Source organism: Oncorhynchus keta, chromosome 9 (genome assembly GCF_023373465.1).
Source record: "Oncorhynchus keta strain PuntledgeMale-10-30-2019 chromosome 9, Oket_V2, whole genome shotgun sequence".
Classification (NCBI taxonomy): Eukaryota; Metazoa; Chordata; class Actinopteri; order Salmoniformes; family Salmonidae; genus Oncorhynchus; species Oncorhynchus keta.
In genome coordinates this window covers 22,910,381-22,937,537 of record NC_068429.1, presented here as the reverse complement: position 1 = coordinate 22,937,537, position 27,157 = coordinate 22,910,381, and the positions used below count along the sequence as shown (strand labels likewise).

At 48.2% G+C, this 27,157-nt stretch overlaps 1 protein-coding gene across 13 annotated transcripts in view; it reads right to left on the bottom strand.

The window, feature by feature from the left end:
* The window catches only part of LOC118376650 (disabled homolog 2-interacting protein-like), a 323,821-nt gene that overhangs the window by 183,148 nt on the left and 113,516 nt on the right, over positions 1-27,157 (bottom strand). For 12 of the 13 annotated variants that reach the window (XM_052525470.1, XM_052525481.1, XM_052525473.1 and 9 more), the window contains exon 2: positions 26,896-27,007. In XM_052525470.1, the coding sequence (XP_052381430.1) occupies positions 26,896-26,934 (39 nt within the window). In that variant the 5' untranslated portion in view covers positions 26,935-27,007. The remainder of the gene's footprint in view (positions 1-26,895; positions 27,008-27,157) is intronic. The other variant, XM_052525471.1, reaches the window with a different exon arrangement.

The following is a 27,157-nucleotide window of genomic DNA, read 5'->3' as shown; positions in this document are numbered from 1 at the left end:
ACAGTGCCCTACAATCTATCTGAGGATAAGGGAGGAGAGGGGACATCAGAGGAGTCACTTCACAGTGCCCTACAATCTATCTGAGGATAAGGGAGGAGAGAGAGGAGATCAGAGGAGTCACTTCACAGTGCCCTACAATCTATCTGAGGATAAGGGAGGAGAGAGGACATCAGAGGAGTCACTTCACAGTGCCCTACAATCTATCTGAGGATAAGGGAGGAGAGAGGACATCAGAGGAGTCACTTCACAGTGCCCTACAATCTATCTGAGGATAAGGGAGGAGAGAGGACATCAGAGGAGTCACTTCACAGTGCCCTACAATCTATCTGAGGATAAGGGAGGGAGAGAGGAGATCAGAGGAGTCACTTCACAGTGCCCTACAATCTATCTGAGGATAAGGGAGGAGAGAGGACATCAGAGGAGTCACTTCACAGTGCCCCTCAATCTATCTGAGGATAAGGGAGGAGAGAGGAGATCAGAGGAGTCACTTCACAGTGCCCTACAATCTATCTGAGGATAAGGGAGGAGAGAGGACATCAGAGGAGTCACTTCACAGTGCCCTCAATCTATCTGAGGATAAGGGAGGAGAGAGAGGAGATCAGAGGAGTCACTTCACAGTGCCCTACAATCTATCTGAGGATAAGGGAGGAGAGAGGACATCAGAGGAGTCACTTCACAGTGCCCCTCAATCTATCTGAGGATAAGGGAGGAGAAAGGAGATCAGAGGAGTCACTTCACAGTGCCCTACAATCTATCTGAGGATAAGGGAGGAGAGGGGACATCAGAGGAGTCACTTCACAGTGCCCCTCAATCTATCTGAGGATAAGGGAGGAGAGAGGACATCAGAGGAGTCACTTCACAGTGCCCCTCAATCTATCTGAGGATAAGGGAGGAGAAAGGAGATCAGAGGAGTCACTTCACAGTGCCCTACAATCTATCTGAGGATAAGGGAGGAGAGGGGACATCAGAGGAGTCACTTCACAGTGCCCTGCAATCTATCTGAGGATAAGGGAGGAGAGAGGAGATCAGAGGAGTCACTTCACAGTGCCCTACAATCTATCTGAGGATAAGGGAGGAGAGGGGACATCAGAGGAGTCACTTCACAGTGCCCTGCAATCTATCTGAGGATAAGGGAGGAGAGAGAGGAGATCAGAGGAGTCACTTCACAGTGCCCCTCAATCTATCTGAGGATAAGGGAGGAGAGAGAGGAGATCAGAGGCGTCACTTCACAGTGCCCTACAATCTATCTGAGGATAAGGGAGGAGAGAGAGGAGATCAGAGGAGTCACTTCACAGTGCCCTACAATCTATCTGAGGATAAGGGAGGAGAGAGGAGATCAGAGGAGTCACTTCACAGTGCCCTCAATCTATCTGAGGATAAGGGAGGAGAGAGGAGATCAGAGGAGTCACTTCACAGTGCCCTCAATCTATCTGAGGATAAGGGAGGAGAGAGGAGATCAGAGGAGTCACTTCACAGTGCCCTGCAATCTATCTGAGGATAAGGGAGGAGAGAGAGGAGATCAGAGGAGTCACTTCACATTGCCCTGCAATCTATCTGAGGATAAGGGAGGAGAGAGGACATCAGAGGAGTCACTTCACAGTGCCCCTCAATCTATCTGAGGATAAGGGAGGAGAGAGAGGAGATCAGAGGAGTCACTTCACAGTGCCCTGCAATCTATCTGAGGATAAGGGAGGAGAGAGGAGATCAGAGGAGTCACTTCACAGTGCCCCTCAATCTATCTGAGGATAAGGGAGGAGAGAGGACATCAGAGGAGTCACTTCACAGTGCCCTGCAATCTATCTGAGGATAAGGGAGGAGAGAGAGGAGATCAGAGGAGTCACTTCACAGTGCCCTGCAATCTATCTGAGGATAAGGGAGGAGAGAGGACATCAGAGGAGTCACTTCACAGTGCCCACAATCTATCTGAGGATAAGGGAGAGAGAGAGGAGATCAGAGGAGTCACTTCACAGTGCCCTGCAATCTATCTGAGGATAAGGGAGGAGAGAGGAGATCAGAGGAGTCACTTCACACTGCCCTACAATCTATCTGAGGATAAGGGAGGAGAGAGGACATCAGAGGAGTCACTTCACAGTGCCCCTCAATCTATCTGAGGATAAGGGAGGAGAGAGAGGAGATCAGAGGAGTCACTTCACAGTGCCCTACAATCTATCTGAGGATAAGGGAGAGAGAGAGGAGATCAGAGGAGTCACTTCACAGTGCCCTACAATCTATCTGAGGATAAGGGAGGAGAGAGGACATCAGAGGAGTCACTTCACAGTGCCCTACAATCTATCTGAGGATAAGGGAGGAGAGAGAGGAGATCAGAGGAGTCACTTCACAGTGCCCTACAATCTATCTGAGGATAAGGGAGGAGAGAGGAGATCAGAGGAGTCACTTCACAGTGCCCTACAATCTATCTGAGGATAAGGGAGGAGAGAGAGGAGATCAGAGGAGTCACCTCACAGTGCCCTACAATCTATCTGAGGATAAGGGAGGAGAGGGGACATCAGAGGAGTCACTTCACAGTGCCCTACAATCTATCTGAGGATAAGGGAGGAGAGAGAGGAGATCAGAGGAGTCACTTCACAGTGCCCTACAATCTATCTGAGGATAAGGGAGGAGAGAGGACATCAGAGGAGTCACTTCACAGTGCCCTACAATCTATCTGAGGATAAGGGAGGAGAGAGGACATCAGAGGAGTCACTTCACAGTGCCCTACAATCTATCTGAGGATAAGGGAGGAGAGAGGACATCAGAGGAGTCACTTCACAGTGCCCTACAATCTATCTGAGGATAAGGGAGGAGAGAGAGGAGATCAGAGGAGTCACTTCACAGTGCCCTACAATCTATCTGAGGATAAGGGAGGAGAGAGGACATCAGAGGAGTCACTTCACAGTGCCCTCAATCTATCTGAGGATAAGGGGGAGGAGAGAGGAGATCAGAGGAGTCACTTCACAGTGCCCTACAATCTATCTGAGGATAAGGGAGGAGAGAGGACATCAGAGGAGTCACTTCACAGTGCCCTACAATCTATCTGAGGATAAGGGAGGAGAGAGAGGAGATCAGAGGAGTCACTTCACAGTGCCCTACAATCTATCTGAGGATAAGGGAGGAGAGAGGACATCAGAGGAGTCACTTCACAGTGCCCCTCAATCTATCTGAGGATAAGGGAGGAGAAAGGAGATCAGAGGAGTCACTTCACAGTGCCCTACAATCTATCTGAGGATAAGGGAGGGAGAGGGGACATCAGAGGAGTCACTTCACAGTGCCCCTCAATCTATCTGAGGATAAGGGAGGAGAGAGGACATCAGAGGAGTCACTTCACAGTGCCCCTCAATCTATCTGAGGATAAGGGAGGAGAAAGGAGATCAGAGGAGTCACTTCACAGTGCCCTACAATCTATCTGAGGATAAGGGAGGAGAGGGGACATCAGAGGAGTCACTTCACAGTGCCCTACAATCTATCTGAGGATAAGGGAGGAGAGAGGAGATCAGAGGAGTCACTTCACAGTGCCCTACAATCTATCTGAGGATAAGGGAGGAGAGAGAGGAGATCAGAGGAGTAACTTCACAGTGCCCTCAATCTATCTGAGGATAAGGGAGGAGAGAGAGGAGATCAGAGGAGTCACTTCACAGTGCCCTACAATCTATCTGAGGATAAGGGAGGAGAGAGAGGAGATCAGAGGAGTCACTTCACAGTGCCCTCAATCTATCTGAGGATAAGGGAGGAGAGAGAGGAGATCAGAGGAGTCACTTCACAGTGCCCCACAATCTATCTGAGGATAAGGGAGGAGAGAGGAGATCAGAGGAGTCACTTCACAGTGCCCTGCAATCTATCTGAGGATAAGGGAGGAGAGAGGACATCAGAGGAGTCACTTCACACTGCCCCTCAATCTATCTGAGGATAAGGGAGGAGAGAGAGGAGATCAGAGGAGTCACTTCACAGTGCCCTGCAATCTATCTGAGGATAAGGGAGAGAGAGAGGAGATCAGAGGAGTCACTTCACATTGCCCTGCAATCTATCTGAGGATAAGGGAGGAGAGAGGACATCAGAGGAGTCACTTCACAGTGCCCCTCAATCTATCTGAGGATAAGGGAGGAGAGAGAGGAGATCAGAGGAGTCACTTCACAGTGCCCTGCAATCTATCTGAGGATAAGGGAGGAGAGAGGAGATCAGAGGAGTCACTTCACAGTGCCCCTCAATCTATCTGAGGATAAGGGAGGAGAGAGGACATCAGAGGAGTCACTTCACAGTGCCCTGCAATCTATCTGAGGATAAGGGAGGAGAGAGAGGAGATCAGAGGAGTCACTTCACAGTGCCCTGCAATCTATCTGAGGATAAGGGAGGAGAGAGGACATCAGAGGAGTCACTTCACAGTGCCCCACAATCTATCTGAGGATAAGGGAGGGAGAGAGGAGATCAGAGGAGTCACTTCACATTGCCCTGCAATCTATCTGAGGATAAGGGAGGAGAGAGGAGATCAGAGGAGTCACTTCACACTGCCCTACAATCTATCTGAGGATAAGGGAGGAGAGAGGACATCAGAGGAGTCACTTCACAGTGCCCCTCAATCTATCTGAGGATAAGGGAGGAGAGAGAGGAGATCAGAGGAGTCACTTCACAGTGCCCTACAATCTATCTGAGGATAAGGGAGGAGAGAGAGGAGATCAGAGGAGTCACTTCACAGTGCCCTACAATCTATCTGAGGATAAGGGAGGAGAGAGGACATCAGAGGAGTCACTTCACAGTGCCCTACAATCTATCTGAGGATAAGGGAGGAGAGAGAGGAGATCAGAGGAGTCACTTCACAGTGCCCTACAATCTATCTGAGGATAAGGGAGGAGAGAGAGGAGATCAGAGGAGTCACTTCACAGTGCCCTACAATCTATCTGAGGATAAGGGAGGAGAGAGAGGAGATCAGAGGAGTCACCTCACAGTGCCCTACAATCTATCTGAGGATAAGGGAGGAGAGGGGACATCAGAGGAGTCACTTCACAGTGCCCTACAATCTATCTGAGGATAAGGGAGGAGAGAGGAGATCAGAGGAGTCACTTCACAGTGCCCTACAATCTATCTGAGGATAAGGGAGGAGAGAGGACATCAGAGGAGTCACTTCACAGTGCCCTACAATCTATCTGAGGATAAGGGAGGAGAGAGGACATCAGAGGAGTCACTTCACAGTGCCCTACAATCTATCTGAGGATAAGGGAGGAGAGAGGACATCAGAGGAGTCACTTCACAGTGCCCTACAATCTATCTGAGGATAAGGGAGGAGAGAGGAGATCAGAGGAGTCACTTCACAGTGCCCTACAATCTATCTGAGGATAAGGGAGGAGAGAGGACATCAGAGGAGTCACTTCACAGTGCCCCTCAATCTATCTGAGGATAAGGGAGGAGAGAGGAGATCAGAGGAGTCACTTCACAGTGCCCTACAATCTATCTGAGGATAAGGGAGGAGAGAGGACATCAGAGGAGTCACTTCACAGTGCCCTACAATCTATCTGAGGATAAGGGAGGAGAGAGAGGAGATCAGAGGAGTCACTTCACAGTGCCCTACAATCTATCTGAGGATAAGGGAGGAGAGAGGACATCAGAGGAGTCACTTCACAGTGCCCCTCAATCTATCTGAGGATAAGGGAGGAGAAAGGAGATCAGAGGAGTCACTTCACAGTGCCCTACAATCTATCTGAGGATAAGGGAGGAGAGGGGACATCAGAGGAGTCACTTCACAGTGCCCTCAATCTATCTGAGGATAAGGGAGGAGAGAGGACATCAGAGGAGTCACTTCACAGTGCCCCTCAATCTATCTGAGGATAAGGGAGGAGAAAGGAGATCAGAGGAGTCACTTCACAGTGCCCTACAATCTATCTGAGGATAAGGGAGGAGAGGGGACATCAGAGGAGTCACTTCACAGTGCCCTGCAATCTATCTGAGGATAAGGGAGGAGAGAGGAGATCAGAGGAGTCACTTCACAGTGCCCTACAATCTATCTGAGGATAAGGGAGGAGAGGGGACATCAGAGGAGTCACTTCACAGTGCCCTGCAATCTATCTGAGGATAAGGGAGGGAGAGAGGAGATCAGAGGAGTCACTTCACAGTGCCCTCAATCTATCTGAGGATAAGGGAGGAAGAGAGGAGATCAGAGGCGTCACTTCACAGTGCCCTACAATCTATCTGAGGATAAGGGAGGAGAGAGAGGAGATCAGAGGAGTCACTTCACAGTGCCCTACAATCTATCTGAGGATAAGGGAGGAGAGAGAGGAGATCAGAGGAGTCACTTCACAGTGCCCTCAATCTATCTGAGGATAAGGGAGGAGAGAGGAGATCAGAGGAGTCACTTCACAGTGCCCCTCAATCTATCTGAGGATAAGGGAGGGAGAGGAGATCAGAGGAGTAACTTCACAGTGCCCTACAATCTATCTGAGGATAAGGGAGGAGAGAGGAGATCAGAGGAGTCACTTCACAGTGCCCTGCAATCTATCTGAGGATAAGGGAGGAGAGAGGAGATCAGAGGAGTCACTTCACATTGCCCTACAATCTATCTGAGGATAAGGGAGGAGAGAGAGGAGATCAGAGGAGTCACTTCACAGTGCCCTACAATCTATCTGAGGATAAGGGAGGAGAGAGGACATCAGAGGAGTCACTTCACAGTGCCCTCAATCTATCTGAGGATAAGGGAGGAGAGAGGAGATCAGAGGAGTCACTTCACAGTGCCCCACAATCTATCTGAGGATAAGGGAGGAGAGAGGAGATCAGAGGAGTCACTTCACAGTGCCCTACAATCTATCTGAGGATAAGGGAGGAGAGAGGACATCAGAGGAGTCACTTCACAGTGCCCTACAATCTATCTGAGGATAAGGGAGGAGAGGAGATCAGAGGAGTCACTTCACAGTGCCCTACAATCTATCTGAGGATAAGGGAGGAGAGAGGACATCAGAGGAGTCACTTCACAGTGCCCTACAATCTATCTGAGGATAAGGGAGGAGAGAGGAGATCAGAGGAGTCACTTCACAGTGCCCTACAATCTATCTGAGGATAAGGGAGGAGAGAGGAGATCAGAGGAGTCACTTCACAGTGCCCTACAATCTATCTGAGGATAAGGGAGGAGAGAGGACATCAGAGGAGTCACTTCACAGTGCCCTGCAATCTATCTGAGGATAAGGGAGGAGAGAGGACATCAGAGGAGTCACTTCACAGTGCCCTACAATCTATCTGAGGATAAGGGAGGAGAGAGGAGATCAGAGGAGTCACTTCACAGTGCCCTCAATCTATCTGAGGATAAAGGAGAGAGAGAGGAGATCAGAGGAGTCACTTCACAGTGCCCTCAATCTATCTGAGGATAAAGGAGGAGAGAGAGGAGATCAGAGGAGTCACTTCACAGTGCCCTGCAATCTATCTGAGGATAAGGGAGGAGAGAGGAGATCAGAGGAGTCACTTCACAGTGCCCTCAATCTATCTGAGGATAAGGGAGGAGAGAGGACATCAGAGGAGTCACTTCACAGTGCCCTGCAATCTATCTGAGGATAAGGGAGGAGAGAGAGGAGATCAGAGGAGTCACTTCACAGTGCCCTGCAATCTATCTGAGGATAAGGGAGGAGAGAGGACATCAGAGGAGTCACTTCACAGTGCCCCACAATCTATCTGAGGATAAGGGAGGAGAGAGAGGAGATCAGAGGAGTCACTTCACAGTGCACTGCAATCTATCTGAGGATAAGGGAGGAGAGAGAGGAGATCAGAGGAGTCACTTCACATTGCCCTGCAATCTATCTGAGGATAAGGGAGGAGAGAGGACATCAGAGGAGTCACTTCACAGTGCCCCTCAATCTATCTGAGGATAAGGGAGGAGAGAGAGGAGATCAGAGGAGTTACTTCACAGTGCCCTGCAATCTATCTGAGGATAAGGGGAGGAGAGAGGAGATCAGAGGAGTCACTTCACAGTGCCCCTCAATCTATCTGAGGATAAGGGAGGAGAGAGGACATCAGAGGAGTCACTTCACAGTGCCCTGCAATCTATCTGAGGATAAGGGAGGAGAGAGAGGAGATCAGAGGAGTCACTTCACAGTGCCCTGCAATCTATCTGAGGATAAGGGAGGAGAGAGGAGATCAGAGGAGTCACTTCACAGTGCCCTGCAATCTATCTGAGGATAAGGGAGGAGAGAGGAGATCAGAGGAGTCACTTCACAGTGCCCTGCAATCTATCTGAGGATAAGGGAGGAGAGAGGAGATCAGAGGAGTCACTTCACATTGCCCCTCAATCTATCTGAGGATAAGGGAGGAGAGAGGACATCAGAGGAGTCACTTCACAGTGCCCTACAATCTATCTGAGGATAAGGGAGGAGAGAGGACATCAGAGGAGTCACTTCACAGTGCCCCTCAATCTATCTGAGGATAAGGGAGGAGAGAGAGGAGATCAGAGGAGTCACTTCACATTGCCCTCAATCTATCTGAGGATAAGGGAGGAGAGAGAGGAGATCAGAGGAGTCACTTCACATTGCCCCTCAATCTATCTGAGGATAAGGGAGGAGAGAGGACATCAGAGGAGTCACTTCACAGTGCCCTACAATCTATCTGAGGATAAGGGAGGAGAGAGGACATCAGAGGAGTCACTTCACAGTGCCCTCAATCTATCTGAGGATAAGGGAGGAGAGAGAGGAGATCAGAGGAGTCACTTCACAGTGCCCTCAATCTATCTGAGGATAAGGGAGGGAGAGAGGAGATCAGAGGAGTCACTTCACAGTGCCCTGCAATCTATCTGAGGATAAGGGAGGAGAGAGGAGATCAGAGGAGTCACTTCACACTGCCCTGCAATCTATCTGAGGATAAGGGAGAGAGAGGACATCAGAGGAGTCACTTCACAGTGCCCCTCAATCTATCTGAGGATAAGGGAGAGAGAGAGGAGATCAGAAGAGTCACTTCACATTGCCCTACAATCTATCTGAGGATAAGGGAGGAGAGAGGACATCAGAGGAGTCACTTCACAGTGCCCTACAATCTATCTGAGGATAAGGGAGGAGAGAGAGGAGATCAGAGGAGTCACTTCACAGTGCCCTACAATCTATCTGAGGATAAGGGAGGAGAGAGGACATCAGAGGAGTCACTTCACAGTGCCCTACAATCTATCTGAGGATAAGGGGGAGAGAGGAGATCAGAGGAGTCACTTCACAGTGCCCTACAATCTATCTGAGGATAAGGGAGGAGAGAGGACATCAGAGGAGTCACTTCACAGTGCCCTACAATCTATCTGAGGATAAGGGAGGAGAGAGGAGATCAGAGGAGTCACTTCACAGTGCCCTACAATCTATCTGAGGATAAGGGAGGAGAGAGGAGATCAGAGGAGTCACTTCACAGTGCCCTACAATCTATCTGAGGATAAGGGAGGAGAGAGGACATCAGAGGAGTCACTTCACATTGCCCTACAATCTATCTGAGGATAAGGGAGGAGAGAGAGGAGATCAGAGGAGTCACTTCACAGTGCCCTACAATCTATCTGAGGATAAGGGAGGAGAGGGGACATCAGAGGAGTCACTTCACAGTGCCCTACAATCTATCTGAGGATAAGGGAGGAGAGAGAGGAGATCAGAGGAGTCACTTCACAGTGCCCTACAATCTATCTGAGGATAAGGGAGGAGAGAGGACATCAGAGGAGTCACTTCACAGTGCCCTACAATCTATCTGAGGATAAGGGAGGAGAGAGAGGAGATCAGAGGAGTCACTTCACAGTGCCCTACAATCTATCTGAGGATAAGGGAGGAGAGGGGACATCAGAGGAGTCACTTCACAGTGCCCTACAATCTATCTGAGGATAAGGGAGGAGAGAGGACATCAGAGGAGTCACTTCACAGTGCCCTACAATCTATCTGAGGATAAGGGAGGAGAGAGGAGATCAGAGGAGTCACTTCACAGTGCCCCACAATCTATCTGAGGATAAGGGGGAGGAGAGAGAGGAGATCAGAGGAGTCACTTCACAGTGCCCTACAATCTATCTGAGGATAAGGGAGGAGAGAGAGGAGATCAGAGGAGTCACTTCACAGTGCCCTACAATCTATCTGAGGATAAGGGAGGAGAGAGGACATCAGAGGAGTCACTTCACAGTGCCCTCAATCTATCTGAGGATAAGGGAGGAGAGAGGAGATCAGAGGAGTCACTTCACAGTGCCCTACAATCTATCTGAGGATAAGGGAGGAGAGAGAGGAGATCAGAGGAGTCACTTCACAGTGCCCTACAATCTATCTGAGGATAAGGGAGGAGAGAGAGGAGATCAGAGGAGTCACTTCACAGTGCCCTACAATCTATCTGAGGATAAGGGAGGAGAGAGGACATCAGAGGAGTCACTTCACAGTGCCCCTCAATCTATCTGAGGATAAGGGAGAGAGAGAGGAGATCAGAGGAGTCACTTCACAGTGCCCTGCAATCTATCTGAGGATAAGGGAGGAGAGAGGAGATCAGAGGAGTCACTTCACAGTGCCCTACAATCTATCTGAGGATAAGGGAGGAGAGAGGAGATCAGAGGAGTCACTTCACAGTGCCCCTCAATCTATCTGAGGATAAGGGAGGAGAGAGGACATCAGAGGAGTCACTTCACAGTGCCCTACAATCTATCTGAGGATAAGGGAGGAGAGAGAGGACATCAGAGGAGTCACTTCACATTGCCCTACAATCTATCTGAGGATAAGGGAGGAGAGAGAGGAGATCAGAGGAGTCACTTCACAGTGCCCTACAATCTATCTGAGGATAAGGGAGGAGAGGGGACATCAGAGGAGTCACTTCACAGTGCCCTACAATCTATCTGAGGATAAGGGAGGAGAGAGAGGAGATCAGAGGAGTCACTTCACAGTGCCCTACAATCTATCTGAGGATAAGGGAGGAGAGAGGACATCAGAGGAGTCACTTCACAGTGCCCTACAATCTATCTGAGGATAAGGGAGGAGAGAGAGGAGATCAGAGGAGTCACTTCACAGTGCCCTACAATCTATCTGAGGATAAGGGAGGAGAGGGGACATCAGAGGAGTCACTTCACAGTGCCCTACAATCTATCTGAGGATAAGGGAGGAGAGAGGACATCAGAGGAGTCACTTCACAGTGCCCTACAATCTATCTGAGGATAAGGGAGGAGAGAGGAGATCAGAGGAGTCACTTCACAGTGCCCCACAATCTATCTGAGGATAAGGGAGGAGAGAGAGGAGATCAGAGGAGTCACTTCACAGTGCCCTACAATCTATCTGAGGATAAGGGAGGAGAGAGAGGAGATCAGAGGAGTCACTTCACAGTGCCCTACAATCTATCTGAGGATAAGGGAGGAGAGAGGACATCAGAGGAGTCACTTCACAGTGCCCCTCAATCTATCTGAGGATAAGGGAGGGGAGAGGAGATCAGAGGAGTCACTTCACAGTGCCCTACAATCTATCTGAGGATAAGGGAGGAGAGAGAGGAGATCAGAGGAGTCACTTCACAGTGCCCTACAATCTATCTGAGGATAAGGGAGGAGAGAGAGGAGATCAGAGGAGTCACTTCACAGTGCCCTACAATCTATCTGAGGATAAGGGAGGAGAGAGGACATCAGAGGAGTCACTTCACAGTGCCCCTCAATCTATCTGAGGATAAGGGAGGAGAGAGGAGATCAGAGGAGTCACTTCACAGTGCCCTGCAATCTATCTGAGGATAAGGGAGGAGAGAGGAGATCAGAGGAGTCACTTCACAGTGCCCTACAATCTATCTGAGGATAAGGGAGGAGAGAGGAGATCAGAGGAGTCACTTCACAGTGCCCCTCAATCTATCTGAGGATAAGGGAGGAGAGAGGACATCAGAGGAGTCACTTCACAGTGCCCCTCAATCTATCTGAGGATAAGGGAGGAGAGGAGATCAGAGGAGTCACTTCACAGTGCCCTACAATCTATCTGAGGATAAGGGAGGAGAGAGAGGAGATCAGAGGAGTCACTTCACAGTGCCCTACAATCTATCTGAGGATAAGGGAGGAGAGAGAGGAGATCAGAGGAGTCACTTCACAGTGCCCTACAATCTATCTGAGGATAAGGGAGGAGAGAGGACATCAGAGGAGTCACTTCACAGTGCCCCTCAATCTATCTGAGGATAAGGGAGAGAGAGAGGAGATCAGAGGAGTCACTTCACAGTGCCCTGCAATCTATCTGAGGATAAGGGAGGGAGAGAGGAGATCAGAGGAGTCACTTCACAGTGCCCTACAATCTATCTGAGGATAAGGGAGGAGAGAGGAGATCAGAGGAGTCACTTCACAGTGCCCCTCAATCTATCTGAGGATAAGGGAGGAGAGAGGAGATCAGAGGAGTCACTTCACAGTGCCCCTCAATCTATCTGAGGATAAGGGAGGGAGAGAGGAGATCAGAGGAGTCACTTCACAGTGCCCCTCAATCTATCTGAGGATAAGGGAGGAGAGAGAGGAGATCAGAGGAGTCACTTCACAGTGCCCCTCAATCTATCTGAGGATAAGGGAGGAGAGAGAGGAGATCAGAGGAGTCACTTCACAGTGCCCCTCAATCTATCTGAGGATAAGTGAGGAGAGGGGACATCAGAGGAGTCACTTCACAGTGCCCTGCAATCTATCTGAGGATAAGGGAGGAGAGAGGAGATCAGAGGAGTCACTTCACAGTGCCCTACAATCTATCTGAGGATAAGGGAGGAGAGGGGACATCAGAGGAGTCACTTCACAGTGCCCTGCAATCTATCTGAGGATAAGGGAGGAGAGAGAGGAGATCAGAGGAGTCACTTCACAGTGCCCCTCAATCTATCTGAGGATAAGGGAGGAGAGAGAGGAGATCAGAGGAGTCACTTCACAGTGCCCTACAATCTATCTGAGGATAAGGGAGGAGAGAGAGGAGATCAGAGGAGTCACTTCACAGTGCCCTACAATCTATCTGAGGATAAGGGAGGAGAGAGAGGAGATCAGAGGAGTCACTTCACAGTGCCCCTCAATCTATCTGAGGATAAGGGAGGAGAGAGGAGATCAGAGGAGTCACTTCACAGATTTTTTAACTACTATTCATTTTCATTTTCGCTTCCCTCTCTCAAACTCATATTTGATTTGTGTGTGTTGCACAGTGCACTAGTCATCCAGACAGACACAGCAGTGGAGGACTATATGAGAGGGCTAAGGCCATACAGAACAGCAGCCTATACTGTACTCTCCCACTCTGTTCAATACAACTGACTGGTACCTGTATTAGAACAGCATATATCTCACATCTGAGCCCCTGTGAACTAGGGACAGTACACTGCCCAGGTGAACCATCCATCTAGCTGCACCTGTCAATATCACACACACACACACATACACACAGAAGAGAGGAGAGAGGAGAGGTACGAAGAAAGAGGAGAGGGTATAAGTAGAGGTGAAAAAGTGACTGAGAAAATTAAAGAAAGTGTAGGACAGAGGAGAGAGAGATACATAGAAGAACAATAAGGAAATAAATAGGAGCCAGAGCACAAAAAGAGCGGGATGGAGCCAGAATGAGCCAGAATGAGCCAGAATGAGATACAATGAGACAGAATGAGACAGAATGAGATGGAATGAGATGGAATGTGACAGAATGAGACGGAATGAGACGGAATGAGACGGAATGAGACGGAATGAGACGTAATGAGACAGAATGAGACGGAATGAGACGGAATGAGACGGAATGAGACAGAATGAGACGGAATGAGATGGAATGTGACAGAATGAGACAGAATGAGACGGAATGAGACGGAATGAGACGGAATGAGACGGAATGAGATGGAATGTGACAGAATGAGACAGAACGAGACAGAATGAGATAAAATTAGACAGAATGAGACAGAATGAGATAGAATTAGCCAGAATGAGACGGAATTAGCCAAAATGAGACAGAATGAAACGGAATGAGACAGAATGAGACGGAATGAGACAGAATGAGACGGAATGAGACAGAATGAGACGGAATGAGACGGAGTGAGACAGAATGAGACGGAATGAGACAGAATGAGACGGAATGAGACAGAATGAGACGGAATGAGACGGAATGAGACGGAATGAGACGGAATGAGACGGAATGAGACAGAATGAGACGGAATGAGACGGAATGAGATGGAATGTGACAGAATGAGACAGAACGAGACAGAATGAGATAAAATTAGACAGAATGAGACGGAATGAGACAGAATGAGACGGAATGAGACAGAATGAGACGGAATGAGACGGAATGAGATGGAATGTGACAGAATGAGACAGAACGAGACAGAATGAGATAGAATTAGCCAGAATGAGACGGAATTAGCCAAAATGAGACAGAATGAAACGGAATGAGACAGAATGAGACGGAATGAGACAGAATGAGACGGAATGAGACGGAATGAGACGGAATGAGACAGAATGAGACGGAATGAGACAGAATGAGACGGAATGAGACAGAATGAGACGGAATGAGACAGAATGAGACGGAATGAGACGGAATGAGACGGAATGAGACAGAATGAGACAGAACGAGACAGAATGAGATAAAATTAGACAGAATGAAACGGAATGAGACAGAATGAGACGGAATGAGACAGAATGAGACGGAATGAGACGGAATGAGACGGAATGAGACAGAACGAGACAGAATGAGATAAAATTAGACAGAATGAAACGGAATGAGACAGAATGAGACGGAATGAGACAGAATATGAGGGGAGAAGAAAGAAGAAGAATAAAACGAGCGACTAGAAAGGATGCAGGACAGAGGCATGTTCATTATGAGAGAGACGAAAAGAAAAGAGTGCTAGAGAGAGGAATGAACAAGAGAGGAGTGAAATAAGGAGAAGGAGTGATTGCGAGCACAGTAAGGACCACCTCCTTCCTGCTATCTCCATGGCTCCTAAGTGTTGTATAATAATCTGTGTGTGCTGGTTGGCATGCTGATCAGGCCGTGTCACGGTCTACTTCTTTCTGACCCCACAGACCAGATCCATGTTAAATGTCCAATGCAGTTGTTTTTATCCTAATATCAAATGATTTCTGCAATTTGACAGTATTATTATTTATGAACCTGTTATGGATCAAACAGTTAAACGTTTTGCTCGTCGTGCGATATTGTCATAGATGATCAATACATCCACACATTTTCAGACCCTGCACTTATCAAGAGGATCAAAACATGAACACATAACATTCCCTTAGGTTAATGCATACTTTACGGCATAAATGAAGGCAAACAATGCCAAATAATATTGATGAGTATAAATAATAATATATATATACCCCAGGTGATGAACAACATTGCAGAGAATGAAGCTTAAAACCCAGGAAGGACTTGCAGTACGCAAGAGTACCAGAACCTAGAGTGTAAACCTATGGCAAGGTACAGCAAAGCCCCAGAATACACAATAGTATGACCATATGGATCTCACTATGCAGTTGCTTCGGGACATGTCCCTGAATGCCCTTGAGAGGCCCAGATGGAGCCCAGTGGAACCTCTCTGGAGAGACCTGAAAATCCCCTCCAACCTGACAGAGCTTGAGAGGATCTGCAGAGAAGAACGGAGAAACTCCCCAAATACAATATTTGTAATACTTTTTAAATGTGCTAACATTTCAGAAAAGCTGTTTTCACTTTGTCATTATGGGGTATTGTGTGTAGATTGATGACGGAAACTATGTATTGAATCCATTTTAGAATAAGGCTGTAATGTAACAATATGGATGTGAAGGGGTCTGAATACTTTCCCAATGCACTGTACGTGTGTGAATGCTTTATGTGAATGTCTGAGATGACTCATTCCAACTTACTGTAGGTGTGTTTGTGTGTGCCCCACTCGTCTGTGTGTCTTTATATCTGGGCCAATGGTTTGTTGAATGATCTTGATCAGGACAATTCCCCTGGGATAATTTTTTTCCACTTTGGTTTTGTTTGAGCAGAGGGGACACCCGTCACAGCATGCATAGTTACTGGGACACACACATGCACACACACACACACACGCACACGCACACGCACACACACATTCTAAATACTTTATTAAATCCACCAATCACATTACATCACAACAAAGGGCTCAACAATTTCAAGGGTCGACACAAGGACACTCACAGGAACAAAAAGTGCCTTTTCCTCCACACAGCTAGGCTGCCCATAACCTCTGAAACAGAGCAGTACCTAACCAGCTGCCTTGCTCTGGTCTTAGGCAGGCCTGCAATCTGGAGGCCATCTACAGCAAGCTTATGTGTGTGGCCCAGACTGCCAAATATCAACAAACTTGCATCTGTATCCCCGGCTGTGTTGGTTTTGATATGAGGGGCTGCTATTTGATGAGATAGTCTGCAAAAGCCGGCTCCATGTAACCTCCATGTCCTGAATCAGCCCTCCCCTCTGGCTCCCCCACAACAGCAATATCTGGCTTACAAGTAAACACATCATCATCAACATCAACCAGACTCCTCTGACAACATAATATTTGTGTATGTGTGCTGTGACCACCTGTCTCACCTCAGTAGCTACCAGGTTGATGTTCTGGCCAGCAATGTACTGGTCTTTGTAATCCATTCCATTTAGCTCACGGTGTGAAACACAGAATGGGTGATGGTTTGCAGGATACCACACACACACACACACACACACACACACACACACACACACACACACACACACACACACGCATCACACACAGCAGTAAACAGAGTGGAGAAAAGTGGGCCAGTCAGTTAAGAACTAATTCTTATTTTCAATGACAGCCTAGGGACAGTGGGTTAACTGCCTGTTCACTATCAGCTCAGGGGTTTGAACTTGCAACCTTCCAGTTACTAGTCCAACGCTCTAACCACTAGGCTACCCTGCCACCCTACAATACACTGCCCTACTTGCCAGACGAGGGCAGTGTATTAATTAGATGGCACAGACTGCAGCCATATTGAAGGGGTATAAAGTTGCTCTAATTCTGTGTAGGTTTGTGATTTTCTTGCTTATGGCTTAAGTGATGGTTTGAGTTTGGTTAACTCTCTCATTCTCTCCTTTCTTTGCCTCTTCTCTCATTCTCTCCTTTCTTTGCCTCTTCTCTCATTCTCTCCTTTCTTTGCCTCTTCTCTCATTCTCTCCTTTCCTCTCCTCTCTTGGGAAGAGCAGCTGAATAACTTAATAACCTGCTGCCACTATTATATCATATCCATACAGAAACTTAATGAACTTACCCATATGTCCACAGGACAGAGATAAGTGGTCACGTGACTTTGTGGAGAGACACAGTGACTTCATCTAATCAGTTTTCTCCTCAACCTGACACCCTCATTCTCTCCTTTCTTTGCCTCTTCTCTCCTTTCCTCTCCTCTCTTGGGAAGAGCAGCTTAATAACTGACGTCCAATCAATATTGAGTCTTCTTTGTCTGACTCCTCTGCGTCTCTCTCTCTCTCTCTCTCTCTCTCTCTCTATCGCCCTCTCTCTCTCTCTCTCTCTCTCTGTCTTTCTCTCTATCGCCCTCTCTCTCTCTCTCTCTCTCTCTCTCTCTCTCTCTCTCTCTCTCTCTCTCTCTCTCTCTCTCTCTCTCTCTCTCTCTCTCTCTCACTCTCTCTATCGCTCTCTCTCTCTCTCTCTCTCTCTCTCTCTCTCTCTCTCTCTCTCTCTCTCTCTCTCTCTCTCTCTCAACCTCTCTCTCTCTCTCTTTCGCCCTCTCTCTCTCTCTCTCTTTCGCCCTCTCTCTCTCTCTCTCTCTCTCTCTCTCTCTCTCTCTCGGTGCATGCTGGGTGTTTTTTGGAGTTTGAGTGTTTGGTGTGGAAAGCTCTATCCTAACTAACTTTCTTGATTCTATTCTTTTCTTTACATGTTATTTTCTATGGTGGAGGGTTAATGCAATATTTGTTTTTAGCGGTATCCAAAGTTTTTTTTTTCAAAGTTAGGGTGGAAGAGGACAGAGTAACGTTCCGGGGGGTTGCAAGGTATAGTGTGCGCAATGGCTTCTCAGCCTAGTGCGCAGGAGACGCTGTCGATACAGCATGGTTTCAGGTGTGTTCCTGAGAACGGAGTTAAGGTGGAGGAGGTTCTGCTCGCGGTCGGTGAACAGGTAGGAGCTGAGTTTATACATTCTGCTTCTAGAATGAACAAGGCTGTGGTTGTGTTCATGAAAAGGGCTAATTTGGTCGGTAGGCTAATTGCTAGCGGAATATTTGTAAGGGATGTGTTGGTGTCAATTTCACCTCTCTCTACCCCTTCAACAAGAGTTGTAGTGGCAAATTTGCCTCCGTTTATTACGGATGATCAAATTAGGAAAGAGCTGAGTCGTTTTGGTAAGTTTGCTAGCGGTTTCCGTGTACTGTCAGCAGGTTTTCAGGCAGATGCCGTTAAGCACGTTGTTTCATTCAGGAGGCAAGTGTTTATGTTTCTGAACAATAATGAGCAACAGCTAAATGTGCATTTTAAAGTGAGGCATGGGGAAGGGCTCTATGCAGGTTTTGCCAGCACAGATAGTCTACGGTGTTTTGAATGTGGGGATTTGGGGCACAAGAGCTTTGCGTGCCCACATAAAGGCCATAGACAAGGGGAGGGTACGAGCGCAAGGGGGGAAATCGAGGTGAAAATGCAGGGGTAAGGAGATGCAGACAGCAGAGGCTGGGCCTAGTCAGTCTAGAGATGGTGGTGTAGATGAGGCTGGGTCTAGTCAGGCTAGAGATGGTGGAGAAGCAGAGGCTGGGTCTAGTCAGGCTAGAGATGGTGGGGTAGCTGAGGCTGGGCCTAGACATGCTATGGAGGGTGGTATAGCTGAGGCTGGCCCTAGTCATGCTATGGAGGGTGTTGTAGCTGAGGCTGGCCCTAGTCATGCTATGGAGGGTGGTGTAGCTGAGGCTGGCCCTAGTCATGCTATGGAGGGTGGTGCAGCTGAGGCTGGCCCTAGTCATGCTATGGAGGGTGGTGTAGCTGAGGCTGGCCCTAGTCATGCTATGGAGGGTGGTGTAGCTGAGGCTGGCCCTAGTCATGCTATGGAGGGTGGTGCAGATGATACTGCGTCTAGTCAGGTTATTCTAGTGGATGAGGAGGTATAGTGGGGAAGTGTAAGAGATTAGGGAGGAGGAGGAGGGTGTCAAGAGGAAAAAGAAAAGGGTGTGGACAAAGGCACCATGGAAATGTTGCCTGTTGCTGTGGGTGAGGCCCTAACCAGAGAGAAAGGGCAGGTGGTCAGGGTGGGAGATAGAGAAGAGGAGGAAAGTGAGTCTGAGGAAGAGGATGAGGAGGTATTTTTTTCAGACTCCTCTTCAATTGGCCCGGAGCTGACAGCCAGTCAACCAGAGGGGTCTAAGTACACGTTGAGAGAACTGACAAGGTTCCTGAATGAGACTAAGGGGAAAAAAGTTAATCTTGAGGCTTTTTTCCTGATCCTAGAAAGTTTGTAAGATCAGTACAACATGCTATGAGAAATGAGGGGCATGGTGTCCTCTCACCCAAGAAACGGTTTAGGTTGAGGAAGTGGGTCACAACAGTGCGTAAAGGTTTACCTTCAGACACTGTTTAAATGTTTAATTTCTTACTGACACTGGGGCTTTTTGAGCTTTGCTATTGGTCTATTTCTCTGCTGGCTTTTCTCCCACTTCTTATGGAGACTCTTCGGGTAGGCTCGCTCAATATAAATGGCGCCAGAGATGCGGGGAAAGAGGAGTGTGTTGAGTGAATATGTAAAACATAAACAAGTACAGGTGTTGTTTCTGCAGGAGACGCATAGTGATGTGGTGAATGAAGTTGATTGGGGGCTCTGGTGGAAAGGGGCAAGTGTGTTGAGCCATGGGACAAATCTTAGTGCAGGGGTGGCAGTCCTTTTTGCACCGGGTCTGGCTGTAAAATTTGCTCCTCAAAGGAGGTGTGTAGGGGTAGGTTGCTTGTTGTTAAAGCAGAAATTAACAACATGTGTTTTGTCTTTATAAATGTGTATGCGCCTAACACAGGGAGAGAAAGAGGGGTTCTATTTGGGAGTCTTAGACAGGAACTCTCACAAGTAGCGCCTGAGGAGACGCTGGTGATCGGAGGTGACTGGAACTGTACAATGGATTTTACAAAAGACAGAAATGGGGAAGAGCCTCATTCAGTGTCAGTGGGAGTGTTAAGGGACATCTTTAATCAGTTTGACCTAGTGGATGTTTGGAGAACTAAACATCCAAACACAAGACAGTATACGTGGGTGAAGGTTTTTGGGGCTAGGGTGAGTGCAGCTCGACTTGATCGTTTTTACATGTCCAGGAATCAGAGCAATAGGCTTCTGGGTGCTACCATTCTCCCAGTGGGGTTTTCGGATCACCACATAACCATGGCTCGGCTGTCTATTTCACCAGGGCCCCGGCAGGCATCTTATTGGAAGTTCAATGTAAAGCTCTTACAAGATGCCACTTTTTGCTCAGGTTTCCAGACTTTTTGGGAAAGATGGGGGCAGCGAAGAGAGGAGTATGAGTCTCTGAGTCAGTGGTGGGATGTGGGGAAAGTGCAAATTCGGCTTTTCTGTCAACAGTACACAGCTCTCTCATCCTCAGAGGCTAGGAGAGTGTTGGGGGAACTAGAGCGGTGTATTAGTGAGATGGAGGTAGAGATGGTGGGGCAAGGCAATGTAGGCCTCCAGGCTAACTTAGCCGAATTACGTAGGGACCTGGGCAGTTTTTTCCAGGTTAAAGCAAAGGGAGCACTTGTAAGAGCTAGGTTCTCCATGCTCAAGGAGATGGATGCTCCCAGCTCCTTCTTCTTTGGTTTGGAAAGACAGAGCAGTGAAGCCAAGGGTATGCATTGTCTACGGCTGTCTGATGGGCGGGTGACCTCTGTGGTGGGGGAGATGCGGGAGCGGACTGTGGAGTTTTATACTGAATTGTATAGGGCAGAAATGTGTGATCCTATGTGTGCTCAGGTCTTGTTCGCAGGACTCCCTAAGCTCTCTCGGGCACAGAGGGATGAAATGGACATTCCTCTGTTGTCACATGAACTGGCAGAGGCAGTAACCCAGATGTCCCCCGGTCGTGCACCCGGGGTTGATGGACTTCCAGTGGAATTTTACAAAAATTCTGGGAACAATTGGACAGGATTTCTTTTGCGTGTTGCGAGAATGCGTAGGGGTAGGAGAGTTGCCGATGAGCTGCCGTCGGGCGGCTCTGACTCTCCTGCCCAAAAAAGGGGACTTGTGTGAACTTAAGAACTGGAGGCCTGTGGCATTACTCTGTGCGGACTACAAGATTTTTGCCAAGGTCCTCTCTAACAGACTGAAGTCCCATCTGGACTCTATAATACACAAGGACCAGACATATTGTGTACCGGGACGCTCAATCACGGACAACTTGTTCTTGATTAGGGACATGTTGGACTTGTCGAGAGGTTCTAATGTGAACTTTGGACTGGTCTCTTTAGATCAAGAGAAGGCTTTTGATAGAGTGGATCATGAGTATCTGTTTAATGCGATGTCTGTGTTTGGGTTTGGGAAGAGTTTTGTGACCTGTGTGAAGCTGTTGTATGCTGGGGCGTCATGTATGGTTAAGGTGGGAGGGGGCTCAGTAGGCCAGTCTGGGTGAGACGGGGCATTAGACAAGGATGCCCTCTATCTGGGCAGCTGTACACACTAGCCATTGAGCCTTTTTTAGGACTGCTACGCAGGAGACTGCGGGAGTGTGCTGGACAGGCATGGATGTGGTGACAGGAATTGCAGTCTCAGCATATGCAGATGATGTTTCTGTGATGGTCAGGGATGGGCAAGATATGCAGGAACTAGAGACCAGTCTGAAGGTGTATGAGGGAGCTTCATCAGCTAAGGTAAACTGGGGAAAGAGCAAAGCTCTGTTATGTGGGGCATGGGGGATAGGGCTCCTCCTCTGCTTCCAGGGGTTTGCAGTGGGGTTGTGAAGGGCTTAAAGTGTTGGGGGTGTACCTGGGCTCGGAGAGGTGGGTCAGCAAGAACTGGGAGGGGCTGACACAGGCAGTGGTGTCAAGACTGGCCAGGTGGAGGTGGCTCCTGTCCCAAGTGTCATATAGAGGGAGGGTGCTGATAATCAACAACCTGGTGGCATCTTCCTTGTGGCATAAACTGGCTGTCCTCAACCCCCGCCGGTCTGCTTGCAGACCTGCAACGCAAGCTGGTGGACTTTTTTGGTCAGGACATCACTGGCTGAAGGCAGCAGTTTTGTACATGACCGTCCACGAAGGAGGACAGGGCCTGGTGGAACTGGAGAGCAGGATGGCTGCTTTCCGACTAAAGGCGGTGCAGAGACTGCTGTACCACACTGATGTTGGCTGGAGGGAACCAGCATGCGCGCTGCTGAGGAGAGCTGGCGGATTAGGGTTGGACCGGCAGCTGTTCCTCATGAAGCTGGAGAGGCTGAGTACAGCAGGTCTCTCAGAGTTTTACTCTGCGGTGCTGAGGGCCTGGCAGCTGCTAAGGCCCACACGAGAAGGGGGTGTGGAGCCTGGGCAGTGGGTGTGGGAGGAGCCCATCTTCCACAACCCAGCCATCCCTTTGAGATCGGTTCAGTCGGCCACCCTGCAGAGGCAACTGATGGCAGGGGGTTTACAAAGGCTGGGTGACCTGAGACTGCTGGGAGAGGAGGGGTGGAAAACCCCGGAGGTCTTGGCGCAACAAACAGGAATAACGTCTCTTAGGCTGCTGGAGAGATTCCTGGAGGAGGTCCAGGAGGCACTGTCTGAGCCGGTAAGGGGGGTGTTTGAGAGGCCAAAGGGAGAGGGGCCACCAATGTTCCCGCCACTGCAGGTGACGGCAGAGACTGGAGACTGGCAAGGGGGTCTGGAGGACTTGTTAGATTTTAACACTCCGAGCCTGGGGAGTTTGAGGGGTGGGAGGTAAAGCCCTCTACAACCTCTGCGTTAAGGTGAGGAGCATTAGAAGCCTAACAGGAGTGAAGGCACATCAGTGGCAGGGGCTATGTGGGGCGGAGAGTATGGTGGGTTTTAGATGGAGGGCGCTCTACAAACCCCCAGTACCAAAGAGGTCAGGGGACCTCCAGTGGAGGGTTTTTCATGGAGCCCTGGCCACTAACAGCTGGTTGACACGGGTTGAGCCGGGAATTGGGCAGGGGTGTCCTTTCTGTCAAATTAAAGAAACTGTAATTCATGTGTTTTCTGTGTGCACCAGGTTAATGCCATTAATGTCTCTGTTGGAATGTCTGTGTGACAGGTTGGGGGTGTTTTTTGCTGTTGGGATGTTTATAATGGGATACAGGTATTCGAGTAAGGAGAAAGAAAAATGTGTTTTGTTGAATTTTCTGTTTGCTCAGGCAAAGTTAGCTATTTGGCTAACAAGGAGGAACAGGGTCAAGGTGGGGGATAACAGACCCTTTACTACTGTTTCATGGGATGGTCTCTGCGCGCCTTAGGGTTGAGTTTGAGTTCTATAAGATGATCAAATGTGTGGAGATGTTTGAGGAGATATGGTGTGTTGGGGGGGGCTGTCTGTATTGCTGGGGAAGATGTTTTGGATATACGGTTGTAGGAGGGGGTTTTTGTGTATTTTTATTTATTTTTTATTTTTTTATTTATTTTAGGAGTGGGGGGGTGAGTTTTAAATGAATTAAGAATGTTTCAATAAAGCAAGACCAAAAGTCAAAGTCTCTCTCTCTCTCTCTCTCTCTCTCTCTCTCTCTCTCTCTCTCTCTCTCTCTCTCTCTCTCTCTCTCTCTCTCTCTCTCTCTCTCTATCAACCTTCTCTCTCTCTCTCTCTCTCTCTCTCTCTCTCTCTCTCTCTCTCTCTCTCTCTCTCTCTCTCTATCGCTCCCTCTCTCTCTCTCTCTCTCTCTCTCTCTCTCTCTCTCTCTCTCTCTCTCTCTCTCTCAACCTCTCTCTCTCTCTCTTTCGCCCTCTCTCTCTCTCTCTCTTTCACCCTCTCTCTCTCTCTCTGGGTACGCCCTCTCTATCTCTCTCTCTCTCTCTCTCTCTCTCTCTCTCTCTCTCTCTCTCTCTCTCTATTAACCCTCTCTCTCTCTCTCTCTCTCTCTCTCTCTCTCTCTCTCTATTAACGCTCTCTCTCTCTCTCTCTCTCTCTCTCTCTCTCTCTCTCTCTCTCTCTCTCTCTCTCTCTCTCTCTCTCTATTAACCCTCTCTCTCTCTCTCTCTCTCTCTCTCTGACAGAACCTGTGAAGACAATCTAGGTGCTGCTGTAACCCCTTTTTAGTGGGAGACAGCAGCACCAGGTCATCTGCGTACAGCAGACACTTGATTTCAGTGTTGTGTAGGGTGATACCAGGTGCTGCCGATTCTTCTAATGTTTTTGACAAATCATTAATGTAGATGTTAAATAGTGTTGGACTTATTGGGAAGCCCTGTTTCACTCCTCGTCCCTGAGAGAAGAAGTCTGTTTGCTCGTTGCCAATTTTAACCGCACATTTGTTTTTAGTGTATAAAAAAGACCTATAAAAAACACGAGTAGATTTTGCCTTTGTTTTGGTTTACTTGTTTATCAATTAGAGTGTGGAGGGTATAAATGTGGTCTGTTGTACGATCATTCTTTAGAAATCCAATCTGGCTTCTGTTCAATTTGAATTTGTGGTCTGTATATTTGATAATTTCATTTAAAATACCATCAGCACCACAGGCCTTTTTGGGTTGGAGAGTGCATAGTTTTTCCAATAATCATTTTTCTGTAACTGGGGTATCCACAGGATTCTGATAGCCTTTAACTGCTGATTCAAGGATTTGTAATTTTTCTTGTATATATTTTTGTTCTGGGCTCTTTGTTATATTGCTGTAGAGGTTTGCAAAGTGATTTCTCCACATATCCCCATTTTGGAGAGCCAATTCCTCATGATGAGGTTTGTTTAATTTATTCCAATTCTCCCAGAAGTGGTTTGATTCAATGGATTCCTCAATTCCATCCAGCTGATTTCTAATGTGCTGTTGTTTTTTTGTTCTTAGGGTGTGTTTGTATTGCTTCAGTTTTCCCCATATTGAAGGCGTATATTTTTGTTGTCTGGTTCTCTGTGTTTTTGAGTAGATATATTTCTCAATTACTTTCTAAGATTTTGCAATCATTATCAAACCATCTCTCTCTCTCTCTCTCTCTCTCTCTCTCTCTCTCTCTCTCTCTCTCTCTCTCTCTCTCTCTCTCTCTCTCTCTCTCTCTCTCTCTCTCTCTCTCTCTCTCTCTCTCTATCACCTCTTCTCTTTCGCTACACACACACACACACACACACACACACACACACACACACACACACACACACACACACACACACACACACACACACACACACACACACACACACACACACACACACACACACACACACACACACACACACACACACACACACACACACACACACACACACACACACACACACACACACACACACACACACACACACACAGCATATGTGTTCAGCCACAGCATGCATAATCCCTGCCACACAAAACTTCCTCTACATGTACCACCATTATCTGTTCATAATCCCAACAAGCCAATCTACAGTTGCTTTATTTGCTCTTAAAACCTGGAGGAAAACAGTAGCTCAGTTCATAAAACACACTTCAATCTCACTCTGTGGGATGTCCAGCAACCAAGCGACGCTCTGTTGGCATTAATGTGTTTTAATATGGCTCCCAGGACACACAGCTTGACACACAGGAAGTATTTATATAGGTACAGTCAACAGGCACTTGTATTCTGTGGACACATGTGGAGGGTTTGGCAAAGAGAGAGAGAGAGAGAGAGAGAGAGAGAGAGGGCGATAGAGAGAGAGAGAGTGCGATAGAGAGAGAGAGAGTGAGAGAGAGAGAGAGAGAGAGAGAGAGAGAGAGAGAGAGAGAGAGAGAGAGAGAGGGAGAGGAGAGGGAGAGGAGAGAGAGAGAGAGAGAGAGAGAGAGAGAGAGAGAGAGAGAGAGAGAGCGAGAGCGAGAGAGAGGGAGAGTAAACTACATCAACTACAGTTTTATTAAGTGGGAAACTAGTATAAAACATCAGTGGATCTATTCTACAGTTCTCAGTCTATAGAATGAATCTCTGTATGAACCAATCAAATAGTTCTGCAGTGGATAGTGAAGCATTTCCATTGGTTTAGCCATGAATATACATCCTGAATGTATTCTGATGTCAGTTTACAGTTTACCCAGAGGTCCTCTTCTCCACTCTCATCTTTACTCCAATCTCTTATTGATGGGGATGTGTTCTGCTAATAAGTAATTAACTGCTAATTGATGACTCAGTGCATTTCTGCAGTTGATTAATTAGCTGTCATTATTTACTGAATAAAACATGGTGAGAACTGACTCAGTGTTCATTTAGAGATACATGATGATGGACAGACAGAAGCACAGTGGGTGTGTGTGTGTGTGTGTGTCTGTCTGTGTGTGTGTGGGTGTGTGTTAGCGTGTGTCTCTCTCTGCGTGTCTGTCTGTGTGGGTGTGTGTTAGTGTGTGTATGTGTGTCTGTCTGTATGTGTGTGGGTGTGTGTTCGTGTGTGTGTCTCTCTCTGTGTGTCTGTCTGTCTGTGTGTGTATGTGATTCTCTGTCTGTTTGTCTGTCTGTGTGTGTGTGTCTGTGTGTGTGTGCGCCTGTCTGTCTGTCTGTCTGTGTGTGTGTGTGTGTGTGAGTGTGTGTTAGTGTGTGTGTGTGTCTGTCTGTTTGTCTGTGGGACTGGGTGTGTGTGTGTGTGTGTGTGTGTGTGTGTGTGTGTGTGTGTGTGTGTGTGTGTGTGTGTGTGTGTGTGTGTGTGTGTGTGTGTGTGTGTGTGTGTAGAACATTTCAGTCATTTAGCACTGCATCAACATATCGTTATGTAGACAGTACTGTGAGAATCCATACCACTATACATCAACATACAATATATCACCCAGCCCTACGCACACACACACACACACACACACACACACACACACACACACACACACACACACACACACACACACACACACACACACACACACACACACACACACACACACACACACACACACACACACCAGTAGGTCAGTACTCACGGTGACTCTGAAGGGTGTGGCTGCGGCGGCAGGTTCCATGGGTGGTATGGTCTTGTCCGGGTGCTACTGGGCATACTCCGTCTGCGGCCTGTTCTCTCAGGGGGCGATCCTGCTGAGAGAAGGAGAGAGAGATAGAGAGAGATATATTTCTATACTCCTGCCCACCCCATGCGCCCCACCTCCGCAAAGATGGCCTCAACATGGAAGCCACACATACGCCCAGGTAGTGAGCAGGCAAACAGTCCCAACCCCCACTCGCCCA